General features: G+C 37.8%; 3 protein-coding genes across 3 annotated transcripts; 1 reads left to right on the top strand and 2 right to left on the bottom strand.

Annotated features, from left to right (window-relative positions):
* The first annotated feature begins 41 nt into the window (after positions 1 to 41).
* LOC126786657 (DNA damage-binding protein 1) lies at positions 42 to 7,786 on the top strand. The gene is made up of 19 exons (XM_050512547.1): positions 42 to 229; positions 663 to 711; positions 915 to 974; positions 1,052 to 1,143; positions 1,234 to 1,285; positions 1,431 to 1,493; positions 1,611 to 1,660; positions 1,870 to 1,945; positions 2,468 to 2,677; positions 2,795 to 2,901; positions 3,017 to 3,125; positions 3,771 to 3,971; positions 4,071 to 4,286; positions 4,795 to 4,905; positions 5,003 to 5,278; positions 5,558 to 5,832; positions 6,083 to 6,434; positions 6,547 to 6,831; positions 7,066 to 7,786. The coding sequence occupies exons 1-19, from the start codon at positions 126 to 128 to the stop codon at positions 7,645 to 7,647; spliced, it is 3,270 nt and encodes a 1,089-aa protein (XP_050368504.1). The 5' UTR covers positions 42 to 125; the 3' UTR covers positions 7,648 to 7,786.
* A 1,471-nt stretch (positions 7,787 to 9,257) lies between these two features.
* Positions 9,258 to 10,663, bottom strand: LOC126788631 (photosystem I reaction center subunit psaK, chloroplastic). Its single transcript, XM_050514640.1, has 3 exons — positions 10,532 to 10,663; positions 9,743 to 9,823; positions 9,258 to 9,636 (listed from the first exon to the last, which is right to left on the bottom strand). The coding sequence occupies exons 1-3, from the start codon at positions 10,610 to 10,612 to the stop codon at positions 9,409 to 9,411; spliced, it is 390 nt and encodes a 129-aa protein (XP_050370597.1). The 5' UTR covers positions 10,613 to 10,663; the 3' UTR covers positions 9,258 to 9,408.
* A 1,254-nt stretch (positions 10,664 to 11,917) lies between these two features.
* Positions 11,918 to 14,583, bottom strand: LOC126788745 (glucan endo-1,3-beta-glucosidase 13). Its single transcript, XM_050514761.1, has 4 exons — positions 14,370 to 14,583; positions 13,002 to 13,340; positions 12,318 to 12,348; positions 11,918 to 12,233 (listed from the first exon to the last, which is right to left on the bottom strand). The coding sequence occupies exons 1-4, from the start codon at positions 14,425 to 14,427 to the stop codon at positions 12,140 to 12,142; spliced, it is 522 nt and encodes a 173-aa protein (XP_050370718.1). The 5' UTR covers positions 14,428 to 14,583; the 3' UTR covers positions 11,918 to 12,139.
* Positions 14,584 to 16,198: the final 1,615 nt, after the last annotated feature.

The raw sequence follows: 16,198 nt of genomic DNA, 5'->3' as shown, positions 1-16,198 counted from the left end.
TTTTAATACAGTATTTGCAGAAGAAGCGCGAGGCGGTGACGGTGAGAGAGAAAGAGTGAGAGCAGTAGCTAGGGCTTCACACTACACTTTCAAACTCCGCCATTCAAAGAAGAACGAATAAGACGATGAGCGTCTGGAACTACGTCGTCACGGCCCATAAGCCCACCAACGTCACCCATTCCTGCGTCGGCAATTTCACCGGCCCTCAGGAGCTCAACCTCATCATTGCGTACGCCTCACCCATCCCTATCCCTATCTCTCTCTCCTTTTTCTGATTGCCCTTTTAAATTCTCTGATTGATTCTCCTAGGGTTTGGTTAACCTCCGTCTTCATGTTTTTGAGTTCTTCAATTTGAGCTATTGATTTTCAGAGCCTGTTGTGTTCGTTTTGCATTTGATTAGGTTATGTTAGGTTGAGAAATCGATTGAGGAAGTCACTTCAGAGTCATGAAATTGTGAATGGTGTAGCAGTTTAATTTCTGTGCTTTATCTCTTGCAAGTTTTGTATAAGCTTCAGTTTCATACAGAAGTGTTGTAATTTATAGGCTTTCGAACTCGATTTCGTTCTTCTGGCTTTGCTTTTGTTTGCTCAGTAAATTATGTGTGTCCAGGAGTGCATAGCAGGAGTGATTTCTTATCTATCTTGTTTGATATTGTGTCCAGGAAATGCACGCGGATCGAAATTCACTTGCTCACTGCTCTAGGTTTGCAGGTACGTTTATTTATTCTGCTGAAATTGGGAGCTGTATATTACATTGATTACTTTACTTTGTGTGTCACGTTTTGTGTTTTTTGGTTGGGGAAGGGTCGATGGCTTTTAAATTAGTTAACTTTAGATTATTGGATGTATAAGCTCCCTAGTTAGGCTAGGTTCTGGTGGCAGCAAGAATTAAGCTAGATTTGTCCATCTTGCAGCCTGTCTTGGATGTGCCGATATATGGAAGAATTGCAACCCTTAAACTCTTTCGGCCACATGTAAGTTTTTATTTAATATCTTTGCTTCATACTGGTTTTGGTTTTATTTATCATTCTGATATGCTAGTTTTCATCAGGGTGAGGCGCAGGATTTTCTGTTTATTGCAACAGAAAGATACAAGTTTTGTGTCCTTCAGTGGGATGTTGAAACACAGGAGCTAATTACTAAGTAATATATGGATTTTGGTCAAGAGTAATTTAACAATGATACTTTTTCCTCTTCACTTTTCTTTAACAAATGTATGCCACTATCTCGTAGGGCAATGGGGGATGTCTCAGATCGTATAGGTCGTCCTACAGACAGTGGTCAGGTATGTCTATCATATGGTCATGAATTATTTAGTACTTGTTTAGTATTTTTGTTTTCTTTCCCTAATTTAAAATTAAAACCACGTTTTAGTTTTAGTTGCGCAATTCACAGGAGCTCATACACCTGCTTTACCTATGACTCTGCAGATTGGCATTATAGATCCAGATTGCAGATTAATTGGACTTCATTTGTATGATGGCTTGTTTAAGGTATGTGGTGTTGAACCAATTATTCTCTCTGTAAAAAAGGAGCCTGATACTGTTCAGTCTTATTGTTAGTACATTAACAGTTTAGACTGGAACCTCACAAATTGTTTATTTTGTCAGGTTATTCCTTTTGACAATAAGGGACAGCTGAAGGAAGCATTTAACATTAGGTACCTTTTTGTTATCATCTAGTAATATACTAGTTGATTATCTTTCTGCAATTGAAATAGTCATGACATGTAATTAAAGTTTTTACACCATCTATAAGCTGGCAAGTGATGGTACCATGTATGCATTGTTCCTGAAATGCTATATTCTTCATTCTATCACTTTGTATTGGTACTTCTATCTAGTTGACTTTGTGATGATAACTTTTCAGGCTTGAGGAACTACAAGTTTTAGATATCAAGTTTCTTTATGGCTGTTCAAAGCCCACAATTGTAGTTCTTTACCAGGTATGTGTATCTACAGTGTTATGTATCCTATAATTCTGTATAAACTTGAAGATAATATGTGTAGTCTGTCAATATTATGGTGTACAACTGTACATGCAGTCATTGACCAGATATTTTGGTAAGAGAGTGTAAACAAGAGATGGAGCTACTATATGTATATATAGATTGTATATATTTCTTATCATTCTAAGTTAACAGAATTTTGTTCCTGAGTTTCATCTCCATTTAATCTTTACTAGATTACCTGGATAGCTTGGATCTATATAAAAGCTCTGAAATATATTCAGGGTTGTATTTGAAAACTCTTTGGTTTAGACTTAGTGTACTCCATGTCAGTCTGTGGACATGCACATGGCATGTAGATGGTCAGAGGTGCCTTCTTGTGTGATCATAGTTCTTTATGCATTTAGTGGTCCCGTGGGCTACCTGTGGGTATGTATTGTGCACATTGTGTCATGTTGAATTGTACAGGAGTGTTTGTGAAAAAGTTTTATTGGGTTTAATATGGTTCACTTAATGCAGGATAACAAGGATGCTCGGCATGCCAAAACTTATGAGGTTGCTCTGAAGGATAAAGATTTTGTCGAGGGTCCTTGGTCACGAAACAACCTTGACAATGGAGCTGAATTGTTAATACCGGTTCCTCCACCACTTTGCGGTGTTCTTATTATAGGAGAGGAAACAATTGTTTACTGCAGTGCCAATGCATTTAAAGCAATCCCCATAAGACCTGTATGTCGTAGTTATTATCTGGATTTTTTTTAAGCATATGATTATAATTTAGTAAAAAAGTTGCATGTTGGATTAGGTATGGATATTTCATTTGTCTTTGTCCTTGTTTTTTTCCAGTCGATCACTAGAGCTTATGGAAGAGTGGATGCAGATGGTTCTAGGTATTTACTTGGTGATCATGCTGGGCTACTTCACCTGCTTGTTATCACCCATGAGAAAGAAAAGTGAGTAAATATTCATTTCTAATTTTTTTCCTGTTTATGATTGTAGTAATATATGGTTTAGAATTGCAGACTTTGTTTTTTCGGTCAAGGTTTCATGTGCTTATATATATTATAGGGTGACTGGACTCAAAATTGAGCTCTTGGGCGAAACATCTATTACATCTACAATCTCATATCTTGATAATGCATTCGTCTATATTGGATCAAGCTATGGTGACTCACAGGTATATTACTTGGCTACTTAGAAATGTGTAAAGAGTCATTAATGTTCACGGGAATTTACTATTTTTATCTTGTTTATCTCACATTTCCAAGTTTTCCCTCTAAAAGTTTAGGGTTAGGTCTCACGAGTTTTATACACATACTGTGGAAGAGAAGTTGTGTTCTTCTCTGTATATATAAAATAAGAAAAGAGGAATGCTAAACTCAGTTTATCAGTTCAACTGAGAGATGATGATGCACTAAAGTAACTTACCTTACAAAAAAAAGAAAAGAGGGATACAGTAAAGTTAAACATTTTTTCAGTTATTTAATCGATTGCATACAAGAGATAGTAAGAGAATAGGCTGATGTCCCTGTAGTGGAAATCTGACTGGTTTCTCAGGTTCTCCTCCTAGATTGCTCAGTTCAAGCATGGAAATATGGTGATTCTTTTAATAGTTTATTCCCCAAGTGACCAATTCCCTACCTATTGTTATGTCTTTTGAGTCTTGGTAGTCCAGTCACTTGTATTTGTTGTGATTTAAGTTTTAAGTGTACTAAGTAGTAAGTATACCTCTGTGATTTTGATTTAAACTACCTATGATGGCTCTTATAATGATTTATCATTGTATAATACTTAACACTCCAAAGTGAATGCAAACATACAGCTTGTAAAGCTAAATCTACAACCGGATGCAAAAGGTTCATATGTTGAAGTTCTGGAAAGGTACGTTAATTTGGGGCCAATAGTTGACTTCTGTGTGGTTGATCTTGAGAGACAAGGCCAAGGTCAAGTGGTAACTTGCTCTGGTGCTTACAAAGACGGTTCTCTTCGTGTCGTTCGAAATGGGATTGGAATAAACGAACAGGTTTGACTTGATTGCACCCACCATTTTATTTTAGCATCTTCATGTCATTCATGCATGCCAATACAAGTCACATTTTCTTCATCAATGATTTGGGAACAGGCATCAGTTGAGCTTCAAGGTATCAAAGGAATGTGGTCATTAAGATCTTCCACTGATGATCCGCATGACTTCTTCCTGATTGTTAGTTTTATCAGCGAGACTCGTATCTTGGCAATGAACATGGAGGATGAGCTGGAAGAAACCGAGATAGAAGGCTTCTCTTCTCAAGTGCAGACTCTATTTTGCCACGATGCTGTCTTCAATCAACTTGTGCAGGTAGGTTATCAAATTTTTATCATCACTTGGTCTTTCTTAGTTATTGCGAAGTACATGTGGATCAAAATATGATTATACTCCCAAGTCTGAAGTCTTGGTTATAATCTAAAACTGGTATAGGTTTATTCTAAAAGTTCAGTATGTATTGGTTTTATGAGGTTGCAGCGGGGGCCCTCCCTGTATGCAGTGGATTAACAGTCACTTGTATGCGAGGATGAAAAGTAATTATGTGTCGTATGTTTTTTCAATGCTTTCTGCACAATGTTGTAAATGAGTACTTAGTTGCTGGTTCGCTGTGGATTTATTGTTTGACCGAAACCTCTATCGACTGGTGGGATAGCTACTCTCTTCTATATTGTTTATGTAATTATTTTGCTTCCTATGAAAAAATGATGCTAAATCAATTCAGAAATATTGCACTATGCGGATAATCTGGAGTGTTATGAATTTGTTAAAGATCGAGAAGTACAGTATGTAGTACCCACTAGCTGATGAATTTACAACGCAGGTTACTTCAAGCTCAGTACGGCTAGTCAGCTCAACATCTAGAGATCTGAAGAATGAGTGGCATGCTCCAGCAGGCTATTCGATAAATGTAGCGACAGCTAATGCCACCCAGGTTTGGTTTCTGTTTCTACATGTTTTTGCATGAGCCATATAGTTTGGATCATTATTGATCAGTCAACCTTTTGATACTTTATGGTTTTGTATCGCAGGTTTTATTGGCAACTGGAGGAAAACATTTAGTTTATTTAGAAATTGGTGACGGGGTATTAATAGAGAAGAAGTATGTACAATTGGACTTTGAGATCTCTTGCCTTGACATAAATCCCATAGGTGAAAATCCTAATTATAGTCAGCTAGCAGCTGTTGGGATGTGGACAGATATAAGCGTACAAATATACTCTCTTCCTGATCTGAACCGCATCACAAAGGAGCATTTGGGAGGAGAGATCATTCCTCGTTCTGTTCTTCTGTGTGCTTTTGAAGGGGTATGTCTGCTCTCGAGCTTTCTTTGCTAGATCTTTCTCAGTTGTAAATATTCACGCTACCATTGATCATAAAATGTAAAGAGGACCGATTCCGTAGCAAGTTTAGCTGGTTATAACTAATATAATCACCGTTATGCAATCCAAATAGTCTATGCCACATTTTGGGGTTTAAATCAATTGTGAGTTTACAGTATAGAAGATGAAGCTGTATACTTTTTTTCTATGTTCGTTTCCTCAATAAACTCTTTTTAACTAATGATTCTTATTCTTCTTTTTTAGGTATCATATCTGCTTTGTGCCCTTGGTGATGGACACCTCTTAAACTTTACATTGAACACAACTACTGGGGAGTTAACAGACAGGAAGAAAGTCTCTCTTGGGACGCAGCCCATTACACTGCGTACGTTCTCATCTAAGAGTACTACACATGTGTTCGCTGCATCGGATAGACCTACCGTCATCTACAGTAGTAACAAGAAACTGCTTTACAGCAATGTAAATCTGAAAGAAGTGAGCCATATGTGTCCATTCAACTCTGCTGCTTTCCCAGACAGGTATGCTTCTCCCTCTACCCTTCACTTATTCATTTTTCTTTGTTTCTATCTTACCAAATCCAAGTATATTAGGGAATTTTAATGGGCCTTTTTATCTGGGGACTCTGAAGAGTACTCTCCCCTCTTTTCGTTCCAGAAAAGCAGTTATAGTTTAGGGTTCTTTGAGGGCTTCTAATTTATATTTTTATGATTGAAGGGCTTGATAATCAGTAGATAATGCTAAATTCATCTTCTTTTCTGTGATCAACAGCCTTGCAATTGCTAAAGAAGGTGAACTTACCATTGGCACAATTGATGACATCCAGAAGCTTCATATCCGTTCTATTCCTCTAGGGGAGCATGCACGCCGCATCTGTCATCAGGAGCAGTCCAGAACGTTTGCAATATGTAGTGTAAAAAATAATCAGACTGGGGCTGAAGATTCCGAAACACACTTCATTCGATTGTTAGATGACCAAAGTTTTGATCTTGTGACTTATTATCAACTTGATGCTTTTGAGAATGCCTGTTCCATACTCAGCTGTTCCTTCTCAGATGATAGTAATGTATATTACTGTGTTGGGACTGCATATGTTCTGCCAGAAGAAAATGAGCCAACCAAGGTAGGATCATGGATATCTCTTTTCACTGATTTGCATTGCATGGTGACTTGCTGATGTTTCATCCCAACACAAAAACTGACATTCATGATACGTTCTTGAAAATAATTTGTAGGGTCGCATTCTGGTTTTCCTAGTAGAAGATGGGAAGCTGCAGCTCATTGCTGAAAAGGAAACCAAGGGATCTGTTTATTCTTTGAATGCTTTCAATGGAAAACTACTTGCTGCCATCAATCAAAAGATACAATTATACAAGTGGACACTCCGGGATGATGGTACTCGTGAGCTGCAGTCTGAATGTGGACATCATGGTCACATACTTGCCCTCTACGTACAAACTCGTGGAGACTTCATTGTGGTTGGCGATCTAATGAAGTCGATTTCATTATTAATATATAAGGTATGGTTAGTCCTCTCATAAGTCAAACTGCCATTTCATTATAAATCCCCACCTCTGTGCTTATTGAAAAGCACGGTCAGTCCTAAATTACAATCCTTTGTTTGTCGATCCAATATGGGTTATTTCAATGTGACTCCCTGGCAACAGATATTTGAATCTGTGGTTCCGGGTATTTCAGGGTCCCATTAAATCAACAGACTTATCTTTTGCATTAAAATATTCTGTTGTTTTCAGCATGAGGAAGGTGCCATCGAGGAGCGAGCGCGGGACTACAATGCAAATTGGATGTCTGCTGTAGAGATCCTTGATGATGATGTTTACCTTGGCGCTGAAAATTTTTACAACCTCTTCACTGTTAGGAAAAATAGTGACGGTGCGACTGATGAGGAACGGGGCCGTCTTGAGGTTGTTGGTGAGTATCACCTCGGGGAATTTGTCAATCGGTTTCGGCATGGTTCTCTTGTCATGCGCTTGCCAGATTCTGATGTGGGTCAGATTCCTACTGTGATATTTGGCACTGTAAATGGTGTAATTGGGGTCATTGCTTCACTTCCTCAAGAACAATATTCCTTTCTAGAGAAGCTTCAGACAAACTTGAGGAAGGTGATAAAAGGTGTTGGAGGATTGAGCCATGAGCAGTGGAGATCATTCTGCAACGAGAAGAAGACCTCAGACACCAAAAATTTCTTAGACGGTGATCTTATTGAGTCATTCCTTGATCTCAGCCGTGGGAAGATGGATGAAATTTCAAAACAAATTAATGTTCCTGTGGAAGAGCTGTGCAAAAGAGTAGAAGAGCTCACAAGGTTGCACTGATGGTTCGACCTATTCTTTTGCCTCTCCCAGTTACTCAACAGAATGATTATTTCATGTTTAACATCTGCTCTTATTTGGGTACATATTCGTTGTGTTTTTGCAAAATACTTGTGCTATGGAAATTTACTTTGAAGATGCATCACTTGCGTTATATCGTTAGTCTCGTAACATCAGATAGCTTGGAAAGTTAACGTTTTCCGGAAGTGGGAACGCTTATTTGCATAAATCATGATAATGTTGCAACCATCTCTCATATTTGTAAAAACTTGCGAGGATAAGACGACCTACCATTCAGGAAGGTGTGGCATCTTCCATGTGAATAAAACCCTAGCAAGCTAAGGGCAACTAAGAGACAAGGAGACTTCTTGTTTGGGAAAAAGTTTTTTTCACCAACAGTCCCTCAACTCTAGTGTACCTACCAATGTGATACCTCAACTCTTAATCGTACCAATGTGATACCCAGACTCTAGTATTGCTATCATTGAAGTACTTCCGTCAGTTTTTTTCAACTTCTCCGTCATCTTGATGACGTGGCAAATATGTGAGGCCCACAAAGAGGGTTAAAAGACAAAATTAACCCCATATGAGAGAAGCAATGTTTTTCCCGCCTTTTACCTTGAGAAAGGCACCCAACAATTCCAATTTTAGCGCCAATTTTCCCTCCCTACTCCTTAATTTGTGTCTCTTATCTAAACTAAATAACTACCGCCAACCAGTCGACCACAATCTGATAAAATCTAGATCAATCTCATTTTCTATTTTTACCCTAGCACTTGTTAAACTAACAGAATAAATATAGAAATTTATATGGAACATCTCATTTCCACAATCTCATAAGAATATAGAAACACATAACTTAACGAAATTCAAATACATGTTTAAGTACCATTAGTTGCCACCTTTTATGTTGATCTGCCATGATTTTTGCTTGTAAGAACTAATGGTACTTAAACATGTAGTTGAATTTAGTTAAGTTATGTGTTTCTATATTCTTATGAGATTGTGGAAATGAGATGTTCCATATAAAATTCTATATTTATTTTGTTAGTTTAACAAGTGTTAGGGTAAAAATAGAAAATGAGATTGATCTAGCTTTTATCAGATTGTGGTCGACTGGTTGCGGTAGTTCTTTAGTTTAGATAAGAGACACAAATTAAAGAGTATGGAGGGAAAATTGGCGCCAAAATTGGAATTGTTGGGTGTCTTTCTCAAGGTAAAGGGCGGGAAAAACATTGCTTCTCTCAGATGGGGTTAATTTTGTCTTTTAATCCTCTTTGTGGGCCTCACGTACTTGCCACGTCACCAAGATGACGGAGAAGTTGAAAAAAACTGACGGAAGTACTTCAATGATAGCAATACTAGAGTCTGAGTATCACATTGGTACGATTAAGAGTTGAGGTATCACATTGGTAGGTACACCAGAATTGAGGGACTGTTGGTGAAAAAAACTCTTTGGAAAATGGCTCTTTTCGTGTGGTGCACGAGGAATACTATGCACAATAGCCTCTTATTCCTTGGTGTGAATCGGTTAAAATAATTGTAGAAACATTCTGATATCTGTGACATCTCTCCTACTAATGTGACGAGGCAAATTTCTTTTCATCTTGATGAAATATTTGGAGGCTAGCATTGCGTTCAAACTTGATATATACTGTTGCATGTTCTAATCCAAACTAAGCTTTACTGTGATTGTTGAGCAAAGAATACAACAACAGAAAACCTTGAAAGGAAATACCGGCAAATTTGAATTCACATTACTTTTTACAGAGCACCCATGTTCTTGAGGCCAAGAACAACCCCAACCCCAATGATGTGACCTACAGTCCCACAAGCCAAGGTATCAGCAAGGGTGAACCCAGCTGGGTCACCAGTCTGAAGACCTGAGTCCCTGATTTCCAGCTTCAATCCTGCTGTTGCCTTCCTGTTTGCAGATGGTGCCAATCCGAATCTCCCAGCAAACAACATCAGGCTTGTAGTAGTCACCATGATCTGAATCAATAAAGAAACATAAGATGCATTTAGTATCGATCATCTCCTTATTCAGCTTCATGGTTCAAATTCATAGAGAAGTGAAATATATACGTCACATGCTTACTAAATTGGTGGGTGAACCAATGAAGTCACAGCGAGCTCCCAAAGCACCTTGGCTCTTGCGCCTCATTGGTTGCACAGCAGCCTGAATGATGTGGAACAACACTTCAGTCAGTTATGTAGTTCAAAATTCAAAGAACTAACAAACCGTGCAACTATATATGCACATATGAGCATGATCATGATCTTCACCTATAAATTAGAATGTGTGACTCGATGATATCTTTTCTAGGTATTAGCAGGAATGTCATATAAACTTTTAGACGTGCATGAATTCAAATATGATAAATGAACCACTATTTTGATGAGTACTGCATTATTTGATCGTCCAAATTTTGATGAGTACTGCATTATCCTCTAAAGACACCCGCCTCATTACTTTTGTTAGGTCATTTGAACAATAGCCGCACATAAGAACTTCGGATCACTTGAAGAACAGATGCACTACTAAAATATGGAGGGAGTAAGCACTGATCTTACATATCTAGCACACTTGTATCTCTTCACTGAAAAACCTGAACTTTAACCAAAATACAGAAGCCCTTTCTTTGGCATATGTTCCTTTAACTTGTACCAAGTTGGTTTAATTTCCTATTTTTCTACAATTTGATCATGCATATATTATCAAAATATACACTATTGTGACATTGTCTTAGATCCAACTTCAACTATATCCTTAAAAAAACTCCCATTAAACATATATTTCAATAAGCATGAAGCAAGAGCCACTGCATTACACACATTCAGAATCAAAATTATCTAAAAAATGAATGAGAGGAAAACAAGCACTTACCAAGCTCTGTACATTGGATGAGATCTTGGGTCTCAACCCATTGAACTGGGGGAGAGAAGTAGTCATAGTAGCTGCTGCCATTTTCTAATTACAAAGGAAGCTAGGAGTCTGCAAATGTCTCTGTTTTTTTTTTTTGGGATAATTTGTGAACTATGGTAGCCTGTAATGCAAAGACTATAAGCTTTTTGAATAAGAAAGTCTTCACCTCAGCCACATGAGCAACTTGTGGCTTCAAAACTCAGATTTGGATACACCGAGATACATGTTGCTGACTTGGCTTTACCTCATTGGATTTTCTCAGTTGGATAAGGTTTTTGTGAGCTTAAATGTCCATTTGGATAGTTGTTGATGAAACCAGGTAAGCTGGAAATGGACAACATGACCCTGATAGAAATGGGCCGAAGTAGGTCAACCTACTGGACTCATATTTTGATAAAGTAAGCCACTGATGTTGGGTTGGGCATTAATTTTTTACAGGCTAATTGACCTCTGACTCATATTTTGTTAAAATCCAATTACTTGAGGTGCATGCCCAAAGTGCGCTCAATTTACTGGCTAACTGACCGTAACTTATACTTAGTTGTGCAGAGCCATTTGATTTAAAGATATCAGTCTCTCCGTGTAAGCGAGGAGTTTTAAGTTGATCAGAATAGATTACTAGTTGTATTTCAGCCAAATCTTTGTTTTCTTAAACTCCACTACAACTTATTGATCAAACTCGAACAAATTAGCCAATCTGTTACCTTACTTGTCCTACTCTTTTTTTTGTATTTTAAATGTCAATTTCAGACAAAGTAATAAATTGGCTAACTTATTCGAGATCATCAATAGAAGCTCTTTAAAAAGAAAACCAGTTGGATCATTTCCCGACTTCTACATGTCATCCTGCCCCAAAATGATGGACTTGTAGCCATCGTTGGGACCAACATTTGAGCGGGAAGAACTATGGCCGAGGGCAAATTTGTCTTTCCATCCCTGTTATTTATTCATTACATAGCCTATGTAATGATGAACTTATATAACGAGGACGTGTGAGAAGGACAAAAGCTATTTAAATTGGAACAGAGATACTATCCAGGGATTTTTGGGCCCCCACATTTAAACCCAAAGTCCCTCAAGAATCTCTGTTTCCTTGAGATATGTACCACCCCAAAAACTCATCTCCCATATCACACATTCCTCAATAACGCGAGAGAAATTGGCAAGGCTAATTTGGTCCTCTTCCAAAATGATCATAGAGTTACAGAGTTGGTAAAAGGAGCACTATCTCTCTAAAAGCCTCTAGGAGCCAAATGAGGAAATAACTAAGAAAAGGGAATCGGACTATGGAAGCATATATTTGCTCCATTTTAAAGAGACAAAGTAGATCAAACCAAAAGACAGATGGAAAAAGATGGAGGGGGCTTTCCCTTCTTAATTAGCTAAAAGATTCCTAAACCAGAAACAAAGACAGGAATAAGCATATTACACTTGCATAATCATAGCCTAATCATGTTCTGATCTCCTGCCTTTTCCTTTCCATGACATTAGAATAGTTTTTACAAACAGTCGAATTCGACTTTTTTCTGGCAGTTTAATCTGTTTGAAACCAACGATCATGAGCACTGATCAGCTTCCTAGACACAGAGGTAGTAAACAAAGGAGAGCGAGTTTCCACCACCAAATGGAGCTCAACAATGGAGGTGCTGCAGAGCCTACAGATCTGAAGATCAAGAAATATATATTCCATGAGAAGTAGTTTATATCTAAGAGTATACGCTAGGCAAAATAATGAGAATAAGCATACCCAGGAGCAGCATAGCTACATTTTCCATAACCTGCAATATAGTAATGAAACTCATTACTACCTGTCTGAATGATGTTAAAGAGTAGGAATTTACATTCTGTGCAAACTAAAGTTGAGCAGTAAGCTTCATTATCAACTTTAAATCCATTTCAAACAAATCTCATTGCAGCTTATAGTGGTAAAACAAAGCTGTACTGGTGTTTTAATACTACTCTTAAGGAAGGAATAGATCCTCATGGTTACAACTTTAAATGACATTACAACCTTAAGTACATAAACCCATATGTGTCATAAAGTCGAATGTCTAAGAAGAATAAATAGTTTTAAAAGGTTCACTCTCCTCAAATCAATAAAAACAAGAAAATTGAAGCTTAAACTTTAATGCCTATTCTCATTACATCAGCATCTTCTTATTTTTGCACACCCAAGTAATATTTGTCTACTTAATAGAAATTAAGTTTCATAACTTGTGCATTCCCCTGAAAAAAAAAAGGTTTCATAACTTGTGAGTAGCATGGAAATCAGATTTTAGCAGTCAAAGGTAATCTAAACAATTTGTTCAATTATTTTTTAAAATGCTATCGTAGATAGTCAGTGTTCATAGTAAGTTTTATACTTCTCTTGTTGACCTTTACCAAAGTAATCAGGGAGACATTTAAAGAGATGCAGAATTGCACAACGTACTTGGGTTATATTTAGTGACAGCAGCAGTGCCCCCAAAATTGCAAGCAATATCAGAATTTCCATTCTGTTGATAGTAACTATTGAAAGCAAATGAAGCATGAGATAGGAGAGTGTCTGGGTCATAACAGGGACCGCCTTCTTGGATGGCCTTGCAGTCTGCCATTCCAAGTCCACAGGCCCAATCTAATGCATTCTGCAGATCAACTTGAGAGACACCAGCGACAGCCACACACCATGTTGTGCCATCAAGAAATGTAGTGTTCCCTTCTGGTGGTGACAATGTGGTTGCCGGTACTGCACCATCTAGTCTCTCTTCCACACCAGCTCCCATCGTCAAACCTAAAGAATTTGAAAAACGTAGATATTGGATATTGGATATGGACCAAATCAGAGATGGATGAGGTGATCAGTTTTCATTAACGATCAAATATTGACATTAGTTCTACTGTATACGGGGAAGTACTCTACAGTATCCATAGTTCCATACTACAAATCTATTACATTAATGCCATGTGAACTTCTCATGACACAATATTCCAAGAACACCCACTATAGCCAACCAACAAAAGTTTGTGAGACTATTGAAACCTACTGAAGTTATTCTTAAAGGTGTTTTCAATCTATTACCTATGCTGCTGTTAACTAACTGCTTCGAGTATAGGAGCAGCAAACAGGGAAGACAAAAGTGAAGCAGCAGATTCCATGAAAACAGTACAGAATTCAGTTTTAGAACAAGCACAGGTAAATAGAAGAAACTGAACATAAGAGGCAATAAACCTTGAGGACAATAGCTAGCTAAAATTAACTCAGACCATGGGATTAACCAAGTACAAGTGAGCAATAAAAAGTCATAATGACTAATAATACAATTCTACCAACTGGTCTGAGACTAATTAAGTAAGTAGCTAAGCTTGGAGCCTTCAACGATTAACTCATATCCTGGGAACTCCATTACAATGAAATCTGGTTTCCCAGACCACACTGCTTAAAAAAAGAAAAAAAATCAAAGGAAGATCATTTTTTGTGTGTTTCCTCATAGACAGAACCCTTGATGTTTTTGCTTATGAAATATGTTTGATCATGTTAATATAAAAGCAAAACTTGGGACAAAGCTTAGCCCATTAGCAGTTTCACTCCTTTACACCAGAAAATAAGAATATGCAAATCACAGTCCTACCCAACAAGAAGAAAAAAGAGAGCATTTTTAGTTTTGTCTGATACAAGCACATAAAACAAACATACAAACTTTGACCAGCAACTTCCAACTTCTGAACAAGAAGGTAAAACAAAGTTAAATACTTAAACACACATAGTACTCCAAATCCAGCTTCAAGAGAAAGAAGAAGCAAACTGAGGAACAGAACATACCAAGATAGCATCCCATGAACAACAGGAAGTACTGCAAAACCCAAATGTTCTTTCTCATGGTGGATTTCACTCACTGATCTTCCCCAAGTGAATAACAAACCAAAACTACAGAAAAACCTCAAACTTTCAAAACCCTCCTCTCACCTTCAGAAACCAAACTGAACTACTGAAACCAAATATGCACCTCCTACTCTATTTCTCTCTCTACAAGCTCCTCTCTCTTAGCTAGAAAACCATGAATGTGATGTGAAGCGCATGAGTTGGAATAATGGGTGGTATAAAAAGCAAGAGCAATGGTGTACTAGAGGAGGAATCACAGGTTTCCTTGAAGAGAAATCATCTATGGCCCCTTTTTCACTTTATCTGTTCGAGTTTTCAAGAGAGAGTAAGAGTGATGCTTCAGAAGGCTATGTGAGCTATTTCTCACTTTGGCAGTGGAGTGAGGTTATAGACCTTCAGTTCTACACAGTACACACTTCACAGAGGTGTTCTTTCTTAAAATATGAAGCTTTATTCACAAGCCTAGAGGAGTCCAGCCATAAAGCAATGACCCAATTCTGGCTCTCTGTTTCTCATTTTCTCTTGCTATATACCGCGATATATATTTGACCCTGTTGGATGTTGCTTCTGGTCTTGGCCTCGGGGGATAGTTTCGTCCATTGACTTCAATTACCCGCCATAGATGAGTTCCGGGCTTAAATTGTGTGATATTTCTAAGAGGCCCAGCCCAAATTTTGGCCTTATTATTGGACGTTAAAGTTGGGTCTGAGCACATAGGATTTTGTTTGATACAAATAAACGACGTTGGCAAATTACGGGCATACATGTAAGAACAAGAGAATTACCTTAATAGTTGATTGTAAATTTCTGCACTATATTATTATGAAGGCCGGGGGTACTTCCATCAGGGATGGTGTGAGATTGATCTGGAGAGAGCAACTCTGCTATTTCAGCGAAGGCACTATCTATTAATGGGAGATAATTCAGAGGTTGGTCGAATTATTGATTATTGTAAAGCTTATATGTATGATTAATTGCATGTTTTGGTTATTGTACGTAATTCGAAATATTTTTTACGATCGAAGAGAATATAATGTGGCGGAATAGATTTCACTTGTTTGGATCAAGCAATTGATCTAAATTTAGACGAGGCCCCTAACTGATTATATGAAGACTTTTATAAAACTTCTACGCCCGCTGGGCGTATAGGTATTACGTATTTACGTTATATATGCAACACCATATTTGTTCGATATAGAATTTATACGCATGGTTTCATCTTCATCACTCATGCCATCCTCTTAGTCAGAGAAACACAGTAGCTAGCCATTACCACCTTGCATGGGGTATTCAGAACATGCAAAGAACCAGCATATATCATGGAGATGGCCTTCATGCCTAGTCCTGGACCTTACTATCAAGAGACTTGTCCTCCACATCGAGAAGCATAGTAAAATTTATCGAATAATTTCGATAACCTTATATAAAGTAAACTATTTGAAAGAACAAGAGGGAGATGACATTACAAGAGACACTGCTGAGTATGCGGCATAGGATTTGTGAGTTGTAGCTGCAGTTACCTTCCTTGGTCCCTAAAAAGGGTCATGGACCCGATTAAAATTCTTAACGAACGTTGCTATCAAGTGATACCTAGATAGCTGTGATCGATACATGACCAAAGACATATGCATGCAGTAGTGATTGACCCCTAGGCTTAAATGTCGTGTCCATGTCTATGTCCAGCTACTCAGCCATAGTTGTAATCATGGTGATTGCTGCAATAGTATTTTCCGGCTGCTAAATGCTAATTAACTAAGCTATACCCCTTG

This window comes from Argentina anserina, chromosome 3 (genome assembly GCF_933775445.1).
Source record: "Argentina anserina chromosome 3, drPotAnse1.1, whole genome shotgun sequence".
Classification (NCBI taxonomy): domain Eukaryota; kingdom Viridiplantae; phylum Streptophyta; class Magnoliopsida; order Rosales; family Rosaceae; genus Argentina; species Argentina anserina.
This window is presented reverse-complemented; position numbering and strand designations above follow the sequence as displayed.